The sequence below is a fragment of the Eptatretus burgeri genome, chromosome 6 (assembly GCF_056783735.1).
Source record: "Eptatretus burgeri isolate ZD-2024b chromosome 6, Ebu_testis_v1, whole genome shotgun sequence".
In the NCBI taxonomy this organism is placed as follows: Eukaryota; Metazoa; Chordata; class Myxini; order Myxiniformes; family Myxinidae; genus Eptatretus; species Eptatretus burgeri.
The window spans coordinates 58,010,939-58,036,715 of NC_140966.1; the positions used below are offsets into that span (position 1 = coordinate 58,010,939).

The following is a 25,777-nucleotide window of genomic DNA, read 5'->3' on the forward strand; positions in this document are numbered from 1 at the left end:
TATCTGCTGTTCTTCCTCCGCTACAATCGGTTCTTCTGACCATGTGCTTGTCAAAGTAGACATCTCTCGGGCTGTTATTAGAGAACCACCTCAGCGCCGTCGAGTCTGGAATTTCAATCAGGCTGACTGGCAGGGTCTCCAAGTAGCCATCAAACTTCTCAACTGGTCTCCTATCGCTACTTTCTCCAACATGACCATTTCCTGGGAATTCTTTCAAAGATATTTGCTCTCTCTCATGCACAGATTTATCCCCTCTCGTCTTCAGTTGTCCTACCCTTCCTCCCGCCCTTGGTTCACTGAAGCTTGTGACGAGGCAGTTGTCCTGAAACAACTTGCCTTTGCCTCATGGAAAGCAAACCCAACTGAGGGCAATCTCAGTTCCCTCCACAAAGCTCGGAACAAGTGTGTGTCTACCCTCAGGAGAGACAGAAAATAACTTCTTTCTAATCTCAAGTCTGAACTCTCAAACCTCTCTCCCTCCTCCAAATCCTGGTGGCGTCTAATCAAATCTGTTCCTGGTGTATGTTCCCCCTCCATCCCCTCCCTTACCTCAAATGGCCACACTGCTGACACCACACATGAAAAGGCTGAATGACTAAATTTGGTGTTTGCATCTAAATCTTGCGTCCGAAACCCATCGCTTTCTATACCCACCTTACCCAGTCACACCCGACTCTCTGGAAAATCCTCTTTATCTCTTTGCTGATGACTCCACCCACTGCCATACCACGTGACATCCATCAGACCCGAAAGCCACAGTTTCTTCGCTCACTGCAGATCTGGATAAAACCACAAACTGGTCCAACACATGGAACATGTCTTTCAATCCTGACCAATCTCACACTCTCACTATGTCTCTCAGAAAGGACCGTTTCGAAATCCTCCCCCCCCCCCCCCACATCTACCTTCTCAACAATCCTCAGGAAGAAGTCCTTTCACTCAAGCTTCTGGGTCTTGCTATCTGCCATGATCTTTCCTGGGAAAGCCAGATTTCCAACCTGGCCTCCAAAGCCAGTCGTCGACTGGGAATCCTCCATCATACAAAGTCCTTCCTCGGCCAACCTGAGCTCCTGACTACATACAAAGCTTTCAGCCACAGCCTGATGGAGTACTGCTCTCCCCTCTAGGCTGGTAGTCCTGCCTCTCACCTTTTTCACCTCTCACCTCGCTGTGGAAACCAAGGCATTTTGGATCATTGGTATCTCCTGCGATGAGACTGAATTTTTGGGAGTCTCACCCTCTCACCGCAGACAGGTTGGTGGTCTTTGTGTTTTCAACCGTCTCCTCTCTGGTCTCCCCTCGCCCCTTCCCCCCCCCCCTGTCTGCGATATGTCCGCCCTATATTTCTCCAGGGCGCTCAAGATCCGCCAACAATCCACTTCTGGTAAAACTACCAAAATCACGAATCACTGCCCACCTTCACTCTTTCATTCCTCTTTCCCCCACCTTTGGAATGAACTCCCACACTCTCTTCAATCCCATTCTTCCCTTCAGGCTTTCAAAACAGCTGTTCACCACCAATTCTTATCATTCCCCATGCAAATCCTCGATCTTTTCTGCCCCCGTTAATCCGCTCCAAACCCACCTCCTTCAAATTCCCTGATTTCCTTCCTGAAAGTCCCTGTAATATCCATCTTGTATACCCTGTGTTCCCCACTCTATCCCTCTCCCTTCCACAGTTCTCCTAATGTCTCTGTTCCCCCACTGTTTTGTCCTTCCCTATCCCACCCCTCTTGTCTCATGCCCCCCTTGCTCTGCGTTGTGTTACCTCTCATATGAGCCTCGACAATGGATACAAAAAAACAAAACAACTAAAGATTATTATGTGGTATTATTGTAGGCTTGGGCGGAAGAATTGATTACCCAGTTTGAATAAATTCCCTTGATCAGAACCGGGAATCGAATCTCAAGTTCTACGAGGTCAATTACCTGCCTGTAGTGGTTCTGATCCTCCAGAGTCGATTCCTGCTCGGCCTTATCTGTTATCTGTTCGTCGGTGTCATTTATTACGCTCACCATACTCGAACACCGAGGATAGTGGGGCAACTTCGCTAAATATAGCATAACAATTGTGCATTTTGTGAAGAAAGCACCAAATTTGGCACACTAGTAGCCTCACATATTGTTACGGAAATGGCCCTTAATGGGACTACTAAATATAGGATTAGCTCAGATCCCCCATTAAATTCATGTATAGATATGTTGTTTGGGAAAAGGGACGATATGTGTGTCGGGAGGTGTAGAAGACTGTATTTTTATGTTCATACGGTGGTGAAACAAGAGATGATTCTTCTTCCTCTCCTGTACGAACGGGAGGGGAGTGGCCAAGAGCGAGAGGTGTGGCCTGGAGAGGCAGTGATGCGAAAGGGCAGAGCCTTTGGTCAGAGAGTCGCCGAGAGAAGCGAGAGAAAGCAGAAACAAAAGATGAGTATGTGGAAATAGTGGTGCTCAAAGTGTGGTCGTGTTTCGAAGCGAGCGGAAAATGGGACCTCGTGGACAGGTTCAGTTTTGGCAGTTTGAAAACTGCAGGCGGTTGAGAGGAGTGCTCGTGTCTCGAAGCGAGCGAACAAAGGAGTGCTGTCTGTGAGGAACGGCTGGGTTCTCGAGGCGTGCTCGGAGTCGCTTCGAGGCGAGCGAACGAAGGAGGCACCGTGTTGGATCTGCTGGGAGAGACGCTAACCCGACCTGCACATCGGTGATTCGACCGAGAGAGGCACTGAGGACGAAGCGGGAGTTGGGCTTCGAGGCGGGAAGGCCGGAAAGGAGACGCCGGACCTTCAGACTGTCCTTACTCACCAACGGCACGTCACGTTTGCCGATCCGCCTGTGGAACTCGGACCTCGACTGGGGGCTCGTCTGGAGAACAGGCCAGGCCGAGATTTGTGTGCGGGACCGTGAGAGAGATCGGCTGAGGCCCATCTTCGACCCTACGCGAGGTCAGAGTGCACGGATCCGCACACTCGGTGACTAAAGGAGGAAGAATACCGCGCCACCATCTTGTCGTGCAGCACGTTCGAGCAGGAGTTTGAACCTGTGGACACCACCGCTTGTTACGAATGATATTCGTGCTTTTGGACATGGTCCTCTCGTCCATGAGCCATCACCAAATACTCTGTCTGCATGCATGCTGTTTGTCTGTCTGTCTTTTGTTTGCACATGTTGTATAAGGCATATTTCGTAGAATCCCCTCGAAACCTTTCGACCGTGGTTCCCTAGGTAAAGGCCCAGTCACACCTTGACGTTTTAGCCAGCAATGGCAACGTATTAAAATGTATGAAAAACGCTGGCTTACGTTGAACTTTCGATGTTTTTTTTTTTTTAAAGATTCGGACGTATTCATAACGACTTGGTTTTCTGCATAACGTATTAGTAATGGACACAGAACGTTTCGTTGTGTTATAGATAACTTATACCAACGAATGCTGAACCTGTTGTCGGCCTTCACAACCTATGCCCAACGATAGTCTAACTTAGGCATAGCGCGCTGCACGCATCGCCGACGATGATGTGGCGTAGCCTATTAAAAGGCTGCCGCACAACGATTCAAATCATAACCGCCGCAGAAATGGAAGTGTCAACATCGCAGTGACACCTTGGCGATCTTGCCAGCATATGCCGACCTCTGAAAAATGCGTCAAACGCTGGCGCACGTCGAATACGGTATGGGTAGGTTTGGTATGCGTGAATAGAACACTAAAGTACGCTATCATACGTCGTATTAAGTGGAGTACGTCTTGTAATTTTAAACATGTTGAAAATTTTACGACGTACTTGTCGTATAACACATGCTCCACATGCGATGGGAATAAGTTGTATGCACGATATGCGATCGTTGACACACATCGACACACGTTACTTGAAAGGTACTCATAAGTCGAAACACGTCAAGGTAATGGTTCGCGTCAGTGTTCCAGACTCCTGGTTTTTTTTTTCCTTCGGTATGACGGTGTTCAGTGTACAGTGCGGTTATGATTTAAATCGTTGAGTGGCAGCCTATTAATTATATTGTATTATAACCGCACTAGAAATCGAAGTGTCAAAATCACCATCATACCGAAGGAAGGAAGAAAAAAATAAAATAAAATAAAACCAGGAAGTCTGGAACACTGACGCTAACCATTACCTTGACGTGTTTCGACTTATGAGCACCTTACAAATAACGTGTGTCTGTGTGTCACCGATCGCGTAACGTGCCTACAATACGTTACTCATAGGTTAGAAATAAGTTTCGGGTACGCTAAACATTACCTCGACGTGTTTCGACTTATGAGCACCTTACAAATAATGTGTGTCGATGTGTGTCACCGATCGCGTAACGTGAGTACAACACATTACTCATAGGTTAGAAATAAGTTTCGGGTACGCTAAACATTACCTCGACGTGTTTCGACTTATGAGCACCTTACAAGTAACGTGTGTCAACGATCGCGTGACGTGCCTACAACTAATGGCCAGCGTTATGCGGAACGTGTGAGTCATACGCTGGCATAAGTCTTAAAATTTCAAGCATGGAAAATTTGAGGACAACCGAAAAGTACAACGTTTAAAGCCAGCGTACAACGACGTATGGCAGTGTTTTTCAGCGTGCTCTCAATGTTATCAAAACTTACCCATAACGTATTCGACGTGCACCAGCGTTTTAGACAAATTTTCCAAAAATCGGCATAAGCTGGCTAAAACGTCAAGGTGTGACTGGGCCTCAAGAACAGGTATATAGTTAGTTTTACTATTGTTGTGTTTATTGCTGTGTTGTGATCCCTGATGTTCTCCAATAAATCTGGTTAATTCTTATGCAGTTGCTGCTATGGATTAATGCGTGTCGCGTCGAGGAACGATCCGTTCGATTGGCATATAAGACCAAAAATGGTTACAGGCTGGTAGACTCCGCTCGGTCACTGACAAAGCCAGTCTGTAACTAGGGGTTCTATCTCCCCAACTGGTAAGGTACAGGATTACGTTGGTATCGCGATTGAAGACGCGTGACCCGAGGCCTGTGCCGAGCCGGCCGGTGTTATAGACTCCCAGAGACGGCGGTGGCGGGGCTGGCACCAGGGACCGGGTCAGATTCCCGCCACCCCGAATCCGCAACAATATTATGAACAGATTTGGTTATTGGGCCATCTCAAATTCAGCCGCTGATGGCTGTGGCAGCCATTTTCCACTGCCATCAACAATTTTGAGATGGCCCAATATCCAAATCTGTTCATAATATGATCGGCTACTAGTGTGCCAAATTTGGTGCTTTCCTCACAAAATGCACAATTGTTATGCTGTTGCCCCACTAGGACCCCACATCAAACCTCAGAGTTCAATTTTCATTTGTTGAAAACAAAAAAAGAAAAAAAAAAGACTTAGTTGCTTGATTTCACTGAATAGGCTCATGATTTCACGATCAAAATATAAAGAAGACCTGAATGGATAAATCCCAGAGGTGGGAAATCATTTATATATAATTAGGGGCAGATATATTGGAGCATGAGAGGGAATGAACTCTGGAATCATTTAGCAGCTAAATTATCATGATTTGATCAATCCATTGAGTTATTTTGTCTGGTGTTGGCTTAATAATTGGTTCTTTTGTCTAGTGTTGGCTTAATGGTTAGGGTGGTGGGCTTTGGATCCTAGGGTCCTCAGTTCGAATCCCAGTTGGGGTTAACTCGACCTGTCATCCTTCTGAGGTTGACAAAATGAGTGCCAACATGCTGGTATACTGTGTCTGAGTGGCGACCCGTCCTGGATTGTGCCCAATAGCCAAGGAGACTGCTTAAGCAGCACCAACGCTCTGCACAAAGTATGGTCCCAATCTCCTCCTTTTGTCTGGACTGATGATGTCTTCAGTCGGATGTGGAGTTTCGTGGACCACATGATATCCGCCTATGCCTCTCTGAAGTTCTCTCCACCTGTACCTCTTATCTCGCTCACTCTTTCTAGTCTATAATTCCTTGTGCATAGTTGTCAGATTTTAACCGATAAAAGTATATTTTGATGAGGTTGTGAATGGAATCAATGACACCAATGAACAGTTAACTGAAATCAAAGTTTCATTCTCTTTTCTTCAGACTGAAATTTCTCCAAACTTATGACAGAAATAACACAACTTTAGTTTGTGTACAAAGCAGATGCAGACGAGCTTTACATTATCAGATGCTTTCGAGTTAGAACTGTAGTAACTTCAATTGCTGGTCATCCTTGCTCAAATCTCAGCCGACCTATAAACTGTCATCTTGGTGTTTGTAGGGCGCTTCATCAACGTGTGTGCCATCTCTTGTATGGAAATTAAACTGGCATCCCATCTGCAAGCATCAGTTCTTGGATATTAAATATCCCTCGGTGTCCTTCGCGAAGAGCAGGTGAACCAGTTCCCTGAATGAATTACAAATTCTTGCACTCTCTTTCTGGGAGCCTGCATTGGAGTGGTGACCTGTTCTTGATTGTAGGTAACCTCTACTAATGAAACTGCCTCAGCACCACCTCACAGTTCGAGGGAGATTAAAGAAAAACAAAAAAACATATGCTTTAATATGGAGTGGTTTTTATTAATACATGGAGTAACAGAGGATTTTAAAACTGATTTTAATATTACGCTACCTTAAGGCAGTGGGAAAGGATGCACACACAGGACATGCGAGAATTGGCAGCTAGAAAAAGTGATATTTTGTTTGGATGTCCAGGATGGTCCATTGTGTTACCATGTTATTTCAGTGTTGTTATAGGGTGACTGCCCTCCACCCCTCACCCCCACCAACCCTCAAACATTAGAAACATCTTGTGATCCCTACTTGTGATTTGCTTAAGATGGTAGTTTGGAGTTGTGGGTTGGGTGGGGTGGAGTGGCATTGATGGCGTGCTGGGCTGGTAAGTTTGGTTTGAGGGCTTGTCAGGCCAAATCACCTCTTCCTGCACCACAGTTTTCTCTTTGTGTCAATACAGATCAGTGTCATGCAAGTCATTGCTTGAGCTTTTCTTCGATCTGGAAGATGAGCAAAAAAATAACTCATTCCTTCAAAATTACTCGTACTGTAAACGGTCGGTGTTCCAGATGTCTTGTATCTCTTGTCAAAGAGAGTGGTGACCTATCCTCGCTCAGACACCAGGAGTGGAATTTGATACTAATATATCTCACAAAATATTGAGAGATTACCATTTAATTTTATAAAACTTTATATTTTTGGATACCGATGGGTGTGTAATGCAATGTAAGCAATATAAAAATGGCATATTTAAACTTTATTAAATATAATTCTTGTAAAATACTGTATTAGCAATATCCTTATTAAGTGTCCAGTAAGTTTATATAAAAACCAACATATTCTTTGCATAGGATCATTCAATGCCATGTCCTGTGAGGAATGTTACGTAACGATTCCAGGTCCACTTGTGCAAATGAATGAATAAAGGGTAAAAAAAAATGGAAGGAGTCGCAAGACATCTGGACCATCCTGAACAATGAAGAGGTACAAATAAAAGGGAGTCCCAGCTATCATAATAGGCCAACAGCCTAATACAGCCGAATACTTATGAGACAATTCCTAAAATCGAACATCCAGAGAATGTCATGTCATATCTTGCTTTTATAAATCGTCTTGAGAACAGTCGGAAGACTTAGTGGGTGACGACTTTGCTTATCTTCCTTGGTTTCAGTTGGCCGATGTTTCATTTGTGATTGTTCAGCCAGTATATTATCAAAATTTTCTCTTCCTTTTAAAAGTTGTTGAATTTACTTGATCTCATTAAGATACTTTGTTGTCTACCAACTTGCCTTGCCCTCTACAACCTGTAGAGGGATTGATACAGTTGGCCATCAACAGAAGATTTTATTTGAAAATGCCTCAGATCAAGCCATGCATAGAAGCCTACAAAAGCTAATACATCTCGTTATTAAATGTCTTATTACGAGTATCAGAAGTATAAAATTCTAAAAATTTACTATTATCAATATTCCAGAAGTTAAAAGTAAACAAAGCTTATTTGGATTGAGAAACCCACAAAATATTGAGAGATAACGTATAACCTACAGTTTCTTCCTTTTTATGCTCCCTGAGTTAGTGTCGTGCAGACAAATTGAGATGTGAACCAAACCTGGTGGTGGGAGCGGAAAAACCTGCTTTAAATTATAGGTTTCCACCAAGTGGTGATGACCTATACTGTTACAGAAAAATTTAAATTGAATTCACCACTGGAAGACAGTATTCATGAACTGAAAAAGAATATAAACTAAAATTATCATTTGTTGTACCAAAGACTCTTGTATATATCGCAACGCATTAACTTTGAGGCTAGGATCCAGTCTGTCAGTGTACTCACCTTGGCTGGCCTGACTGGATTCCAAGTGAATTGACGTGTCCCGATTTGATCTGCAACCATGGGGCTGACAAACAAGGCTGTGATGGTAAGCGTAGGCGTTTTGGTATTTTGTCTTGCTCAATCACCCATACTGCTGAACGATTATTGTTGTTACGCTTGGGATATTTGGTCGACAATCAGTGAAACCCATTCTCCCTCTGGTGGCTGCAATCCGGTAGGTCCTGCTGATTTATTTTTTCTCTATGAGTTATTAGAAAGTTGATTGTAATGGAATAGCTAAGGGACAAAGGATGGAAGAGTAAGATGCTGATAATGGAGTGAAAGGGGACAGGTAGATCTAAGAAACAGAGAGAGAAGTTTAACAAGCGAAGAGAAAACTCTCGTCTATTTAAGGATTGACAAACGTTTGAAATGAGTGAGACACGAGGACAAGAACAAAGGGAAGGATTGGATGGATTCAGGAGAAAGCTCCCCTGCCATAATAAAATGAGGACAATAGAATGCAGGTGAGCAGGAAGCTTAAATTTATGTTGCATGGCAAGGAGTGGATTACTGGACAAATATGTGTAACCTGTTTGGGTTTGGAATGTCTTCTGACTGAGAGGAATGGACATATGAGGGCGAGAGGGATAAGAGATGAGAGAATAGAGGAATAAGAGGTAGATGCAACTACCAACATGCCGAGAGTGGGAGATGAGCAGGCACTTTGCTTCGACATTTTATGGGAAATATTCCACAATTTGATTGCAATGTAAAGTTTTAGCATCCATTTATATCAAATAATGCAATGAGGGGTGCAAGAATCCTGCAACACAGAAGAAAACAACACCTCATTGAGCAGCACCAATGCTCGACACAGAGTATGGTCCCAATGGATTTTTTTTTGTTGAGTATCCTGTGTTGAAGTGCTGACCCATCCAGGATTGTGCCCAATAGCCCCGGAGACGGCTTCAGCAGCACTGATGCTCTGTACAGAGTATGGTCCCAATGTGTAGATGGATGGATTGAGCTCTGCATAAATGGTTTGTCTGCTATGAGAGGTTTTGGAGGGTCAGAAGTACCTTATTTGGCTATGGTATAGACTTGGTATGTCTGAATATCAGTCTGGAATAGAGGTGATGCTTTATACTGAGGGCCAGAATCCCATGAAAGAGACTGCTTTGAAAGTGAAAGACAAATCCATTGTCGTGCTGTATGGTTTCATTGCCTGCATTGTATTTCATTGTATTTCATTATACTGTATTTCATTGTAACTTGACTCTTCGATTGTATGCTTACACCGTAAGAGAATAAGAAAAGAAGGGCATCTGATTCAGCACTAAAGCATAAATCCAGGAATGTAAGATAGTTATTTTGCAACATCTGTCTTTTTTGGATTTAATCTGAAGAAAGGGACATTTCCCACACTCATTGATTTTAAATAATATTATTCTTACTGATATTGCATTATAGTTATTCATGTCTCTGCAGTTATAAAAATGAACGCAGCATAAAACTGTTCAAATGCCTTTAGATCTATATGTCTGTTGAGGCTATGTCATGGCTCTGGTGTGATAATCGTCTGCTGTGTTAATAATCAACATTATTTAACATGTTAGAGTAAGTTTCTTTGTGTGCTTTATGACACCCTTAAAAACAGTACGTTTCCTATGTGGAATGATTTTCAATTTTGTTTAACTGCCAGACAGGCAGACAGAGTAAAAAAAAAAAATCTTACTCCTCTCTACACATGTGTGATTGGGATGAATTCAGAGGCAAAGTACTGCTAAACTAGAGGTTCATTTTCCAATTCGTGTTCAAAATATAACATTCCATTGAAATGAAGTTGTTCCTCGATCATAAACTGATGTTTGTAAACAGACTGAACCATTTGCTTGACAGACAGACAGACAGACAAAGTGAAGCAATTGCTTAACCCCGTTTTTCGCTTCGTGGGTGTGTGGGGTAAAATGATACAATAACCGTTTTGTACTTAGAATTTATTGTTTCAGTCTTTCCAAGAAAATATTATTGATATATCTCTTGATAAAAAGCCTCAACTTAATGTTCTCTGCTGAACTGAGAATCCATATTTTTAGTTGTGCAAAAGTCTTCGGTGCCCACAATTTTTTTTTCTGATTTTCTTTTTAAACAGAAGACTGGGCTCATAGAGAAGTTATATAGCAGATGACAAAAAGTTTAGATGTTGACATGAGGTAAAAGGATAACAGGTAGGCACTGCATCCATTCCACAACTTAACAAGTGAGCAGTTGAGTGGCAGGAAAGGAAGAAGTGAAAAAGAGGGGAAAAGGAGGGAGGGGTCAGTGAGCATAGATATTGGAGGTAAGCATGGGAGAAAACATGCAGTAAAAACTGGAGGAAAGACTACTTGTAAATGACACCAGGAGTCAGTTCCACAGAAGAGAGAATATCGGGAACATGATGCTATTCACAGAACACTTACCCCACACAGTCTTGATAAGCACTTGGTGTGAGCCAACTCTTCTGGTGACAAATTTGTAATTAAAAAAGATTAAATTAAAATCAAATAGAAGACGAAATCAAATAGGTACTTCATTGGAGTCATCAGAAGGAACCCAAACAAGCAAAAAGCAAAGATGAAGTCATCAGGAGGAACCTGGATTGGACTTAGGTTTCAGCTGCTACTCCTCTACCCTCAAACACATCCAGGCACAGCCAAGTGAGCCACATTATGAAAAAGAACGCAGATTCAAAAAAAAAAAATTCTGGCTGCCAAACTGTGCATCTGATCAGGTTTCAATTTAAAACATGTATTCCACATCATTATTACATCATAATTTTGAAGTTCCATGTCGTCGATTGATGCAGTGGTTCAAGAGAGAGAATTTCAAAAATATTTTCCTTCAATCTAATATGGCTGCCAAACCATGTGACCTATCAACTATTCATGAATACCCTGGTATACCCAAGGCTTGGGGAACATGTGTGTGAAGTTTTCCCTCGATCTGCACAGCTGTTCTGGAGAGGATTTTTTTTTTTTAAGATTTGAAGGTAAATCCAATATGGCTGCTAAATCATGTGACCTATGGCATGAAAGGTGGGGAACTTTTTGTTCGTCATGGATAGGTTGTCATACCTGTAAATTTGTCCTCAATGTGTTGAGCCATTTTGGAGATTTTTGAATGCTTTATATTATATATATATATATATATATATATATATATATATATATATATGTATATATATATACATGTATATATATATACATATATATATATATATATATATATATATGTATATGTATTAGGGTGGTCCAAAATCATAAGGGAAAAATTCAAAATTTGAATATTCTTGGGGCATGTTGATTATTTTGTTCTACCTGACTAGAAAATACTCCTGGCCAAATTTGCCACGGTTCCAAAAATATTTAGGGGTCTATCAAGAGGAAGGAAGTTGTTACATCTGGTGGGAGAGAAGACATCAGTGGGAGAGAGGGAGACGTCAGTTGAGCTTTCAGTTCGCTGTCAGTCGGTGTTAAAAGTACTTTTATTTTTATTTTTTTCTTCTTCTTTTTGATTCCCAGAGTGAGTGAGTATGGCGTGTTCTACACGGAAAATCACGGAACTGTTCCTCTTGGATCAACCATTGGAGAAATTCACTCACCGCCAGTTGCCCACTGCCCACTGAGAACATTTTATGCTCTTTCCTTTCATTTTTCCTATTAGTATTGTGACATTATAATGAATCCGTTGAGAGACTTTGATGGACCCCAAAACCACCTCCAAATCCGCTAATTTTTTGTTTCTTTGCGTTTTTCAACGTCAGGAACGATTTGGCAAACATGCTCGCGAGAAATTCGAACTTTCATTTTTTTGGACCACCCTAATATATATATATATATATATATATATATATATATATATATATATATATATATATATATATATATATATATATATATATATATATATATATATATATACGTACATACATACAGAAAAAAGATTATGACATCACCGGTTTCATGGTTCGATATATATATATATATATATATATATATATATATATATATAGCCTGGTGTTGGTGTAGTGGTTTGGGTAGCGGCTTGGGATCCAAAAGGTCCTGAGTTCAAGCCCCGTTGGCCGCTTGAATTAATACACACCAGGAGGTTGACTCAGCCTGTCATCCTTCCGAGGTCGGCGAAGTGAGTTCCAGTGTACTGAGCCCGGTTATAAGAGTTGTACCATATCCCTCTGTCGTAAGAGGCGACCAGAATTGCATCAGGAAGGGCATCTGGCATAAAACCTATGCCAAATCATAATGCGGATCATAACTGATGATCCGCTGTGGCGACCCCTAACGGGAGCAGCCGAAAGAAGAAAAAGAAGAAGTGATGGATCTCGGTTGGTCCAAACACTTGCCAAAATTCTACCCAAAAGTATTTTTACACGAGCTGGTATACTATGGTAACTAACGAAAGACTTATTTTTGTTTTCCAGATCTGTCGAGAAAAATGTAAACCAAGAATAAGGTTAGTCCTGTAATATTGACTAACTATGCATTTTGATAAATATTTACTCACCTTTATTTTTACCTCTGCCACTGAAGGTGGAAGGAGGTGATGTTTTCACAGCCTTCCACCTTCAATGTTGAAGATTTTCAAGTATATTGGTCAGTCAATTTTGTTATTCAGTCTGTATTTGTTTCTCTGTCTGTTTATCGCCTACAGGCCACAATTCTAAACCGATCATCATGAAACTCTACCAAGTTGTACAGGTGGTCTCAACTGAGAAGTCTATTGATTTTGAGGTCAAATGTCAAAGGTCATCTTGAGGTCAGATTTCTAAAATCGTCAATTTTCATCCGATTGCCTTGAAAATTAAACAGCAATTGCAAACTGCATTACTGAAGTGGGAAACCAACTATTTTTGAGATCAAAAGGTCAAATGTCAACTCAAGGTCAAACTTCTAAAATCATCAATTGTTATCTGAAAATCGTTAATTTTCATCTGATTGACTTGAAAATTAAACAGCAATTGCATAGTGCATTACTGAATTGGGAAACCAACTCTTTTTGAGATCAAAGGTCAAAGGTCAACTCAAGGTCAAACTTCTAATATCATCAATTTTCAACTGAAAAATCGTCAAATTTACATCCCATTAACTTGAAAGATTAACAGGATTTACATAGCCCATCACTGAATTGGGAAAGCAACTATTTTTGAGGTCAAAAGGTCAAGGTCAAACTTCTAAAATAATCAATTTCACTGGGCAACACAAAAACCTTTTCTTCTTCTATGAAGGGAAATGCAGATGTTCTTGGCTAAATCTGGGCCGCCGATTTCAAATCTGTAGTCACAATTTCACCAACACGTCAGGTTTTGAAAATATGTATATGTATTAATGATACCCAGCATAGATACTTTATTATTGCAGATTGCCACATTGTCCATCTAATATCAGTGCTAAGTAATTACTTTCACATCAAATTTCGATAACAATGATTGATCTCCATGTATAATGTGTAGTATACAAACCAAGAACATAAACAGGTTGCAGAAAAAGAAGTTAACTAGAACGGGCACTCGTAGAGCACATACCTTTGCCGCATCCACTAGTTACCTTTGTATTAAGTTGTCCACAACACATCTCAATACAAATATGCATTTCGTGACCCCCATGACCTTTGACCTACAACCGCTACCTAGGGTGACAATAGTACTATACCTTGTGTCATTTCAGAAGATGGGGAATTGAACACTGAACAATTTGGAGTTAATTTGATGTAAATCTGAAACATATTAACCGTTTTCATCATGAAAAAACGATGTTGACCTTTTTGTGTCCTTGACCTTTGATCCGATCTCTCCCAAAATCTAATGGATTTGTCCTTTCATGATGCCAAACAAATCCAAAACAATTAAAGCCTCTCTGCGTTTTGTTTTTTTTGCGTTAAGTTGTCCACAACGCTTTCCGATATAAATGTGAATTTGTGTGACCCCCTTGACCTTTGACCCCCAACCGCTGCCTTGGGTGACAAAAATACTATACCATGTGTCATATTAGAGGATGGGGAATTTAATTTTGAACATTTTGGAGTTAATTTGCTGTAAATCAAAAGAAAATTGACAATTTAATCGCGAAAAAACGATTTTGACCTTTTTGTGACCTTGACCTTAACCTTTGATCCGATTGCTCTCAAAATCTAATCGATTTGTCCTCTCATGATGCCAAACACATCCACAAAATTTCATGACAATCTGCAAAGTGGTTTTTGTGTAATGTTGTCCACAACGCTTCCCCAATCAAAAACTCCATTTTGGTGATCCCATTGACCTTTGACTTCCACAGACTAACTAGGGTTGCAAACACTATACCATACGCTATATCAGTGGATCGGGATTTGAATACTGAACATTTTGGACTTAATTTGATGTAAATTGGAACAAAATTGACACTTTAATCGCAAAAAAACGATTTTGACCTTTTTGTGACCTTGACCTTGACCTTTGATCCGATCGCTCCCAAAAGCTTCGCCTGGCGTCCTTGAGTAACTGCACATCATCTCTGAAAATTTCATGCAAATCGGTCCAGCAGTTTTTGCGCAATGTTGTCCGCACACATATTTACCAATAAATAAATACACAGCGGTCAATACAATACCTTCGTCAAACGAAGTTTGCGAAGGTAATAAAACATTAGAACATGGTAATCTTAGGAAGGGTAAAAACTTGATCAGGAAATCTACCCCATTGTGAGTGATTCAGAAAAAAAAAAACATTTCAAGTTTACACTTCCTTTCAATATAGTCAGTGTAGGCACTGATCAGACGTGTTCAGAAGTGTGTGAGACACTTGCTCTTGAGCTTGTGTGTGTGGAATTGGTCTCCCATTGTAGGAACCAGCAGTAATCACCCATCATGCTTGGGTTGAACCGGCCTTGATACCGAGTTTCCATGACCGAAATGTCTTGGTGGAACCTTTCGCCATGCTCATCGTTTACCTCACCCAGATTAGGTCGGAAGACATCAAGATGTGAATGCAAGAAATGCATTTTAAGAGACATCTTACAGGCTATTCACTGATTGGCCTTTAGCATGTTGTCCACTCATTCTGCATACTGTTGAACTCTATGGTTCCCAAGAAAGATATGCACAACCAACACAAATGCTTCCCATGCTGCAAACTCAAGTGGATTCAGTTTATTTTTGAACTCGGGATCACACATCAGTTCTCGGATCAGGGGCCTGCTTTGATGATCCTGATCTTTGATGACCCCTGCCTGATCAGGGGCAGACAAAAATGCCTGCTTTGAGTTTAGCGTCAGTTTTCTCTGTGCCAAACTTCTCTCTGAGATATTGGAAGCCAGATTTCCAAATGTGATTCTGGATCCGATAATTTTTAAAGTGATTCTTCACCATTGAGAGGTAGGACTAAACTGATATATATCTCAAAAAGTTGTGGACGGATTTGGATGAAGCTTGGTGGACAGGTTGGGTATGTAACAAGGGAGAATTGATTCAATGTTAGTGAAGATCCGAATCCGGATCCAGATACGAGATTTTTTTTTAATTTCGGAAATGATTTTTCACCATTGAGAGATGGAGCTAAAAACTATATTAGCATGATATTTCGAAAATGTATTGGGCCCGATATGTTCTCATGGGTCAGGAATTGAGTGGTAGAGGTATGTTCTCTACCGAGTGCCCTTATAGTTGTGTATTTAATCAAAGCATCATACTTGAGAATAGGAGGTTCATTACTGAACACCATGTTTTGTAATTTGATGTGAGTTGTTCAGGATTCATTGAAAAATCTATATTAATAATGGAGATGTCATTGTTCATCCTCTGCTTTGTTTTATTATCATTTGATACTTTTATCATAGACATGTAGAAATTCGACATTGTAGTCATCACAAATATAGTTTTTCTTTCTAAATATGTAACTTTGCAGCTTTAGCGATTCAAGGTAAAATGTTTAAAACAACCAAATAAACAAATCAGCTTTGAGGAAGATTTTGCCTGAATGTACAATCGTGCAGAAATTGATGTGAAACAGACTTCGTGCTTCAAAAGTTACAACATTTATCATCACACCATTATAGCAGAGGAAGATAAATTAGTTTATACCAATCATGAAACATGTTAATGACAATACATGCACAGGCACTTGTATCAGGAGACTGTATGGTTTCATTTTGTTGAAGAGGCATTGAAGCACAAAAGCAAAGAATCATTGTGTTCGAAATTGCATGTTCATTGCTTCATACATTATTTGCACCATCAGTCAAACAATAAAACTTTATAAACTGAGCCCCTGAGTCGAAAAGCAGGCCTCACCGCATTATTCAACATTTGACAGAGGGATCCAAGTTCAGGTTCCCATTTATAGAATCCAATTTGCCTCTCATTTATTACCAACCAACCAAACATCTACTGAGCTTGAAAGATTATGAAGCACACTTAACTCAATTTGGCCCTGGATGTGGGATAGACCGGTTTACTTCTCAGGGGCCAAATTACATATTTTGTGTATAAAAAAACCCCACTGGCATTCAGGCTGTGTTTAGCATTCTTTTGTTTTTGTTGTTTGATGAGAAAACATTTATTGAACATAATCTTAATAAACTCTTTCATGATTATTAAGGTAAACAACATAGGTATCATTTTTAATGTCTACAAAAACTGAAAAAAACTATACTACCACGTATTACTCACATTTGTAATGGGAATAAAAAAGGTCTAATTGCTATATTGTATATGGCAGTTATTGTAGATGTGTAAATTTGAGTGATTATTATGGTGGCATGCATCATGTATTGGGAGGGATTATAGATTAAATATGAAAAAAAGGAAAAAGGCAGGGGGTTGGGGTGTAGGAATGAAAAGAACCATTGCAGTGGGGTTGGGGTTGGGGAGAGTTGAAGCGGAGTGAGCGAAGATGGATTGTCCATTGTCACTGTATTTAAGTCATCAACAGTGCTCCTTGTTATTTTGTGGATCCCTGAACAGGGTTCATAATTTCTGAGTTAATAATACCCAAAATAATACAATATTGATTGCATAGCTTTGCCCATCCACAAAGCTCTTGCTTATTTTAAAAGATATTACTGGGTATCACGACCACTGCCAAAACGTTATAGTTTGGACTCTATCAAACAGCAGTAATATGGAGGAAAAAGGAAACAAGTAAGTGACACATCAGGGATGAGGAAAGGGCTGGAAATATACGTTATGGAAGACGTCTCCATAGTTGCATGGTTCTGGGGTGACCTTTTGTAGAATATTTAGGTTATATAGAATTTTTATGGATTGTCTTTTTGTAGAATATTTAGGCTGTCTCAATGATCTGAACCATTCACAGGTTGAAATTAGACCTGCTTGAGACAAATACATGGGTCATGTAGATACTGAGTTTAGTATTGAACAATTGTGAAATCGAGCAGTTAACAGCTATATTGCGTTGTGAAATAAACTGCAGCTTGAAGAAAACTTAATAAATGAGAGAGGAAATCAAAACCAAAATGTAGTATTTTTGCACCTTGTTTGACCTGGCGTTGAGGGTAGAAGGAAGAGACAATGAAGGAGACTTGTAAAGATTACATAATAGTACTGAGGACTATTACAAGCTTGAAGTTGAGTATATTATGGATGAATCTCTGTTTCGCTGGGTACAGCAGGCCCATTAAGTTGTGCTTGATGCAGCTCAAAAGAAAGTCTTGGCTCGGTGCAACTGAAAGACTTGGATACATCCTCACTTAGGCCTGCATCTAGTCCAACTTGTCCATCCTTTTCAAAAGACACCACAGTGGCATGGGAGAGGGAACCAACCATTGCATATTTGCCAGTGCGATGCTCGGGAAGAGATGGACCCCAGTCTGGAGCAGGTCTCATCGAATGGCGTAAGCGCTGGAGGAAGGATGGAATGACAGAGGAGGGTTATAAAAAAAAGAACTGTTGGAATATATCCCTCCCTCCCCCACCATCCACCACCACTCCAAAGTCAATCAACTCTATGTAGAAAGAAAGATGAGAGAATACACATCCAAGACAGCGACCTGAGGCTGGGAAGCAAGAGAGCTGAAGCTTTCATAGGGTGGTATGCTTTCAAGGCATACCGCCTTATGGGACTTGCATTTATGGTTACCTGGGGTATTGTTGTTTCTCTTGGTCCTCTGATAGATCTGCTTCCAAAAAGCTAAGAAATCGTTCTGGATTAGTCTGTGCTGCCATAAAATTTATGTTTTCTCTTTGTGTCGATTGTTGTTCAGATTGAGATCTCACTCCTGTGTATCTTTTCATGCCCATTCTATTTATTTTGATCCTCCATCTCAGTCTCATATTGTTTTGGGCCTCCCGTTTTTTAAAATCTTTCTTTCTAACTGTTTCCCATACCCAGGATGTGTCTATCTCTGTCCCATTCGTCACCATCTTTGCTTTAATTCCTCCCTTATACCTTCTGTTTAATACAAATAAAAAAGTGAAATGGCACCCAGTAGAACACATTGTCTCACCTTATGGGCTCATTCAAAACAAAAATTCCATCGTGAACTGGACACGCTACTATTATGGCTCACTGCTATTATGGCCCACATACCACCACAATCCATTCACTCTATTATATCACATGCATTGCCATTATCCATAGCTTTATTGATTATTGATTGATTTATTAGGATATTATCGACCACTTTTATGCACATTAAGGCTAAATTGTGTCAATGAAGATGAATATGAAAATATTTTAAACTATTGTTACGAATTCGCGCCCACCGACGTGCGATCGGCCGCTTGACTCGAATGGCGGCCGCCTCGCCCACCGGAACGGACAATTCAGTCGTGACCCTCTCGGAACAACGCCGGGAGCTAGTCACGGGTGGGGGTTTAACTTCACCACAACTCAGTCCGCATTCTACCCGTGCGAAATAGGGTGAATCGCCGAATGTCGATATACCGAAGTACCCGCGCGAGTAGCGTACCGAGGAGTTGTACCACGCCGCAGGTCGACTCCGGACACGAACCGCTTAAGCGGCTCGTTCCGTGCGGCAGGGATGACCGAGCGGAGTTATCGTCGACCTCGACGGTTCAGATTATTTACCGGGTGTTTTAAACCCACTATCAATCCTTATGTAATGCAAGATGGAACTTTCAAACAAGGGAAAAAGATGCAACGAAACGGGAAACAGTTCAACAAGCAAGCACTTTATTACACAAACACAGACAAGCACATATTCACAGTCATACAGTAATGCACATATAACAGTCAAGACAAAATGCAACAAAATCAAAAGCACTACTGCCGACTATAATTATTTACAACACTTAAATAATTATACTTGTCGGACGGCGACACAGCATTCATTCAAAAGCAAAGGAAACGAAAGCCACCCTCACAGGCAAGGAGGCAGACAGGTCCGTGGACCAAATGTGCGCGGAGCCTGGAGGAGCGGCCAGGTCCACGAGACTGAAAAGGTCTTACCCGCGTCCTCGTGACGCGATGGCGGGCAAGCCGCAATGTCCGCACAGCTGCGCCCCGACTCTGTGCCCCTGGCGTGGTCGGTGAGCCCTCTCCGGCGTGCTCCGCGCCAGCACGGTTGGGTCGGCACCACGGTTAGGGTGGGGAAGGAACGGAGCCACCGGCACTATCTCAGCGCAGATGGGTGGGGGGGAGGAGAATTGTCGATACTCAGGGTCGAGCGGGGGGAATGGCTGGCTGGCTCAAATCCCGCGACGAGACGGCACCAACGACGAGACGAGCGACCCCACACTGCAACCTCGATGACGACCTCCGTCTTCACTCAACCTGAACCGCAACTGCGCGAGTCGCCTTGTGCTCGCGTCTTTATAGACCGGAGGAGGAGCCTATATGCAAATATTAGGATCAAAACGCGATTGGAGGCGGGGCCACGCCACTCTCTGTTCAGCCATTGGTGTGGCAAAAAGGGGTGTGAGCCTCTTTTGATCCGAATTCTCTCCCGTGAAGAATCCACATTCATCGCGCTTGGAGGCGGGGCCATACCGCCCGACGCTCGCCCATTGGACGGAGAAAAAGGGGCGTGAACCCTTCCTGATCCGAATTTCTCCCTGAGAGGAACGCATTCGTACCCGCGGCTCGACGCGTTCGGCATCATTTACCGAACGGGCCCTAGACAGCACGACGTTTGGTGTTGACTGGTGGTGTGGTCGATGGTTGTAGAAGGAGATAGGCGAAGGTAGTGGGGGGGGTTTGCTTTGGTGGTTGGTGGGCATCGTTTGGGAATGGCGGTGAAGCGATGTTTGTGGGATGGAGTTGTGGAGGTAAAGAGGCAAAGGTGGTGGTGTTTGAGTTGTTGGCAGCTTAATGGTCCAAAATAACAATAGAGAAAGAAAAATGGCTAACTCAAAGCGTCGCAGCCCGGATGAATCACATATATTCCCTCTACACAATGCGTTTGGGCTAACTACACATGAACTTACCGATATATCTCACCTGAGGACCCTTTACGGTGTAATGCAAATTTCCACAACTATACATTTGTTTGACTCACCATGGGGAATATAGTGTTACAATGTTTCTCATAGATCTGTTAAGCAGTTCTGGAGAACATTTTTTAAACTCAATTAAACATTTTTTTTTTTTAATCTCTCATATAACAACATTTTTTCAAACACTTCAAAAAATGTCTTTTAAGGGGTTTACGTTTTTATTTCCAATCCAAAATGGCCACCAGACCCTTGACTGATAACCTCATAAATTTAATTAGTCACTCAGATCAGGTCATAGATCAGATATAAGAAGTTTCAGATTTTTCGGATAAGGATTTTGATTTGACCAATTATATTATGACTGGAATACCACCTCACCGATGACATCATTGTTATCACCCTATATAGCCCATGAGGAGTTGATGAAGTACAGTATGCCAAGAGGAGTTGATGACATATTTTTAGCTTATCTGGAATTGAAATTCCAGATAAGGTATTGTCATCGCGCATGTCCATCCGTCCGTCCGTCCATCTGTCTCCTGTTTTGACTTCTCTGGCCAAACCGCTGGGCTGATCTGGTTGAAATTTGGCAGCAATGTTCCGCTCCTGACTGGTAACAGGCATTGAAAAGCTTGTTCCAGTCACATGACTTTAAGTGAATCAAAATGGCCGATTTATTAAATTTATTCAAAAATCTTTTTCTCCTCACCTACCAGCCAGAATGTTACTAAATTTGGGTACCAACATTAGGCCAGGGTAGAGATGTTAATTTGCAGAAGTCATGTCAATCATGTGACCGGAAGTGTGTCAAACTGGCCACCACAGTCAATGTTTGGAAATATCGTTTAAATTCCTTCAAAAATCTTCTCTCCAGACCCAGCAGTCAGATGCTACCAAATGAAATGGCAGACCAAGAAGGACCCTGAAGAAGTAAAGAGGAAAGATGGAGTCATCAGGATCTCTCAGTCTTAGATTTTCCGATTTTGGATTAGGGGGGCTCCCCCAAATCTCACCCTGTAACTTCCGATACCAGGAGATCGAGTCGGCATGGGTCCGAATCTCGGTTCAAACTTTCTTCTTTTTCGAATTTCAAATTTCAATTTCTGTCATCGTTAAATTGACTCCAGTATAACGTCCGTGACATTTCCCAGATTTTGGATTCAGCAGAGATCTTAACTACAACTTCAAAAGATGATCGTCAGCCCACTCGGGGCTATTTATTATTTTCATTTTGCTCCCAAGCTTCAAAAATTTAATTGCTCATATATTGTAAAATAAACCTTCGCAAACTTGATAAGTTTTATTTCATTCATTGACATGTTAATAAAGATGAAGAAGTGAAAAAGCAGAGTTGGCATAGACTCTGAAGTAGATAACATATGATCCTTGACTCCTACGCATGACTGCCTTAACTCTGTCTTTATAGAAAAGGCCAATTTTCCAAATTCCTCTACCCATCCTTTATCACCTAACTGAAACCTCGGAGAAAATACAAACGTATGTCCTAACAAATGAGAGAAATTCTTATCCACACTATACTCCTAAACTGCCGATGGCCCAGACAGCATCAATCCCGAAGATTCAAAAATAGTTCATCTGCTTTGTCTCGAGCTCTTTTTCTGTTCTTATAGAGGATATTTTCCAAAGGTCCACCGACCTGCATCATGAAAAATTGCTGACATTACACCAGTCTTTATAATAATACACTAAGACGTCGGGGGGGGGGGGGGGTTAATCCTTATGGAGCTGAAGGCTTTTTTTCCCCCGATGACGTGCACCCCACGCTGACCCCCAAGTCGGACGTGGGATGTCATCCCATGGTGCAAACCACTCTTCGATTTTTTCCCGTTGTCCTCGACATCCACCTCGCTAAGAATGCCAACTTTGCTTCTCCAGGGGGAGGGAGTGCCACTGTGCTGATATTACCCATGCTGGGCAGGCTGTTTGCATCAAGCAATCTTCACGCCCCGTTATTGGGCTGAGCAACCGTGTACAATGTCGTAGCGAACTTTGCTTCTCCGGAGGGAGGGTGTTCGATCTCCTCTTCTCTTCTTTTCTCCTTTCTTTTCTATGTAATATGTTGATGCTTTTCTGTTGTGATATTTTCACCACGGGCCTCTGCTTGTTCATATTATGTTCCAAAAGCTTACCCTATTAAATATAAAGCAATGTCTTCGGGCCATCATGTCAAAAAAATGATGGAATTAATGATAACAGCAGATCTCAAGCATCATATTTTCTATAACTCTGATGTCCAACTTTCAGTTTGACTTCCACCCAGCTTGTTTTACCTTGGACATGTTTCTCAGCAATTGATGGATACCTCTTCTTCTTCTTCTTTCGGCTGCTCCCATGAGGGGTCACCACAGCGGATCATCCAGATGATCCGCATAGTGATTTGGCACATGTTTTACGCCGGATGCCCTTCCTGACGCAACCCTGGTCGCCTCTTACGACACAGGGATATGGTACACCTATTTTAACCGGGGTATACACTGGCCCAGTAAACTGGTACTCATTTCGCCGACCTCGGAAGGATGACGGGCTGAGTCAACCCCCTGGTGTATTAATTCAGTGGCACAACGGGGCTTGAACTCAGGACCTCTTGGATCCCAAGCCACTGCCCTAACCACTGCGCCAACACCAGGCTAATTGATGGATACCATCATACTCAAATAAGAGGTCAGGGTGTGGGAATTGTAGGGGAAAGTTCCACCTCCCTAAAACTGCATTTTCCAAACCGGATTTGTCCAGTTTTATGTGCGTCATTCGTCAATTTGTTCCTGCTTCATCCCGTTGCAATATTTCATGTTAATTCGTTTGTTGTTTTGTGCTGTTTGTTTGGTTTTGCCAAGGCCCTTAACGACCTTTTTCAAGGCCTTACTCGGATAGATAAAGTTTGCTTTAGCAAATCAGTCCTGGGTGTATTCCTGGGTACTCCGCTTAAATTCCCTCAACTTTATCCTTTCTTATTTCTTTTCCTCGTTTCAAAAAATTGAAACAAACAACAACAACAAAAAAACTTCATTTTACCCAATAACGATTCTCATTTCTATTATGAATTTCCTTCTGCTGCTGGTTCTACATTCCCCTCCCCCCTTTTTTCCTTCTCTCCAAACAGAATCTACATTGATTATAATAAATGCTTCTTCTTTTTTTAAAAAACATCACTTTAAGAATGCATTTCAACCATTATTTCTTCTTCACTATTGCTGCACATGTTGTACTTCTTCATCATGATACAAGTCTCTTCTTTCTCTTCTTCCTCAAAGGGATTTTTCTGAAGTTTTTTTTTGTCTGCTCTGCAGCTCATCCAAAAAACGCTCCCATAACCTCCTCCTCTCCCTTCATCTCTGCTCATACAGTGCAGCATTTCTCCATATCTTTAACAAGCATTCCAATCCCCCATACCATGATCTTTATCTCCATCTGTCAAAATTGGGAATATGGAATCAAGAAAAGCAACCACCCCCACCCCACCCTCTCAATGCTTACCCCTCACCACACCCCCTAAATGCTTCCCCCTCACCCTCCCCTCAAAAACATTCCCCCACACAGTCCAACCTTCACCTGTACCTCACACATACAAACCTTCACCTTCCCATGCATCCTACATACTCAAACATTTCCTCACACCACTCACTCTCAAACCTTTCCCCGCACCTCACACACACAATTATTCTCCCGCACCTCTCACATAAACCTTCCCCCACACCCCACACACTCAAACCATCCCCCTCTCCCCACCCACAAAAGCCTCACCTTGTTCTAATAAAGATCCCCCCCACCCCCAACCATCCTGCACCATCCCAATGCCTCCTCCCCCTATCTCTAACTGTGTGTATCTCAAACATCCAAGATCTTTGTTCTAACCTGACAGATCTCTCAATCCAGGACACTGTCGATAAACCAGACATCATCTGTTTAACAGAATCCTTCCTCCCACAGGACGTCCCAAACTACTTAGTGTCTCTCCCCGGTTACTGTCTCCTACAATTTGATTGGCCTGAACCACACCCAAGTGGTGGAGTTATGCTTTACATCATTAATTCAAATTCTCACTACCCCTGTACTGAGCTTTGACCTCCCAACTCCCAGGAGTAACTCTGGCTGCAACTTCCCCTCTGCTCCCACCTCTTTTTCATCTTAGTATTGCACCATCCCCCTAACAGTGACGACTCCATCTATATCTCTCTCAGACAACATGGATAAACTTTTAACCACTCATCCCAACTCTTCCTCATATGTAGCGATTTCAATTGTCACCATGCAACTTGGCTGGGTGTTGGTACCTCTGTCACCAGCCAGCCATGGCACTTCAGTGAAGGACTTCCGTGACTCCATAGGATTGACTCGATCTGTGAACTTTCCAAGCCCGATTTTTCCCAATGGCATATCCTCCCTTCTGGACTTGGTGATGGTGAACTTTCGCAGAAATCTCTCTTACTCTTCCTCTGCTCCAATTGGTTATGCTTGTGATCATACTGATCATAGCCTGTGAAAGTCAACATCTTCCAATCATCAACAGCGTAATGGAATCCATCATCACAGTTGATATGAGATCCTTCCTTTTCTCCAACAACCTCATCTCCGATCACCAATTTGATTTCAAACCAGATCACTCCACCTTGGACGTGCTGTTTCAACTTCCCCAACAATGGATGGAGGCCCTCAATGTCAGACATGAGTTCAGGGCCGTCTCTCTGGACATATCTCGAGCTTTTGATACAGTCTGTTATCCTGCCTTGCTCTCCAAACTGTCTGCCTATGGCATCCAAGGCCATCTCCATGCATGGCTTACTGACTATCTCTTCTCTCATAGCCAATGTGTAGCACTCTACTGAATCCTTTCATCTCCTCTCCATATCAAAGCTGGAGAGCCCCAAGGTAGTGTTCTGGTCCCAGTCCTATTCCTGATCTCTTCATCAATGATCTCTCTGACTCTCTGGAAAATTATCTTTATCTATTTGCTGATGACTCCACCCTCTGCCAAGACATTCCTTGTCCTTCAGACAAGTGAGCTGTGGCCTCTTACTTCTCTTCA

The 25,777-nt window shown here is 42.0% G+C and overlaps 1 protein-coding gene and 2 long non-coding RNA genes across 10 annotated transcripts in view; 1 reads left to right on the forward strand and 2 right to left on the reverse strand.

Moving 5' to 3' along the window:
• Positions 1 to 8,387, reverse strand: part of LOC147024859 (uncharacterized) — a 37,996-nt gene extending 29,609 nt beyond the window's left edge. For both annotated transcript variants that reach the window (XR_015059243.1, XR_015059244.1), the window contains exon 1: positions 8,305 to 8,387. This is a non-coding gene — a long non-coding RNA (uncharacterized LOC147024859). The remainder of the gene's footprint in view (positions 1 to 8,304) is intronic.
• The window catches only part of LOC147024860 (uncharacterized), a 116,953-nt gene that overhangs the window by 19,683 nt on the left and 71,493 nt on the right, over positions 1 to 25,777 (forward strand). For 3 of the 7 annotated variants that reach the window (XR_015059234.1, XR_015059232.1, XR_015059240.1), the window contains exons 2-3: positions 12,767 to 12,798; positions 12,997 to 13,101. The exons of 3 other annotated variants lie outside the window; for them this stretch is intronic. This is a non-coding gene — a long non-coding RNA (uncharacterized LOC147024860). Of the gene's footprint in view, positions 1 to 6,081; positions 6,351 to 12,766; positions 12,799 to 12,996; positions 13,102 to 25,777 lie in introns of those variants that run through there. One more of the 7 variants, XR_015059238.1, reaches the window with a different exon arrangement.
• SLC6A9 (solute carrier family 6 member 9) overlaps positions 16,106 to 25,777 on the reverse strand; it is a 183,575-nt gene continuing 173,903 nt past the window's right edge. The window contains exon 15 of the mRNA XM_085885178.1: positions 16,106 to 18,177. Within this exon, the coding sequence (XP_085741304.1) occupies positions 17,914 to 18,177 (264 nt within the window). The 3' untranslated portion in view covers positions 16,106 to 17,913. The remainder of the gene's footprint in view (positions 18,178 to 25,777) is intronic.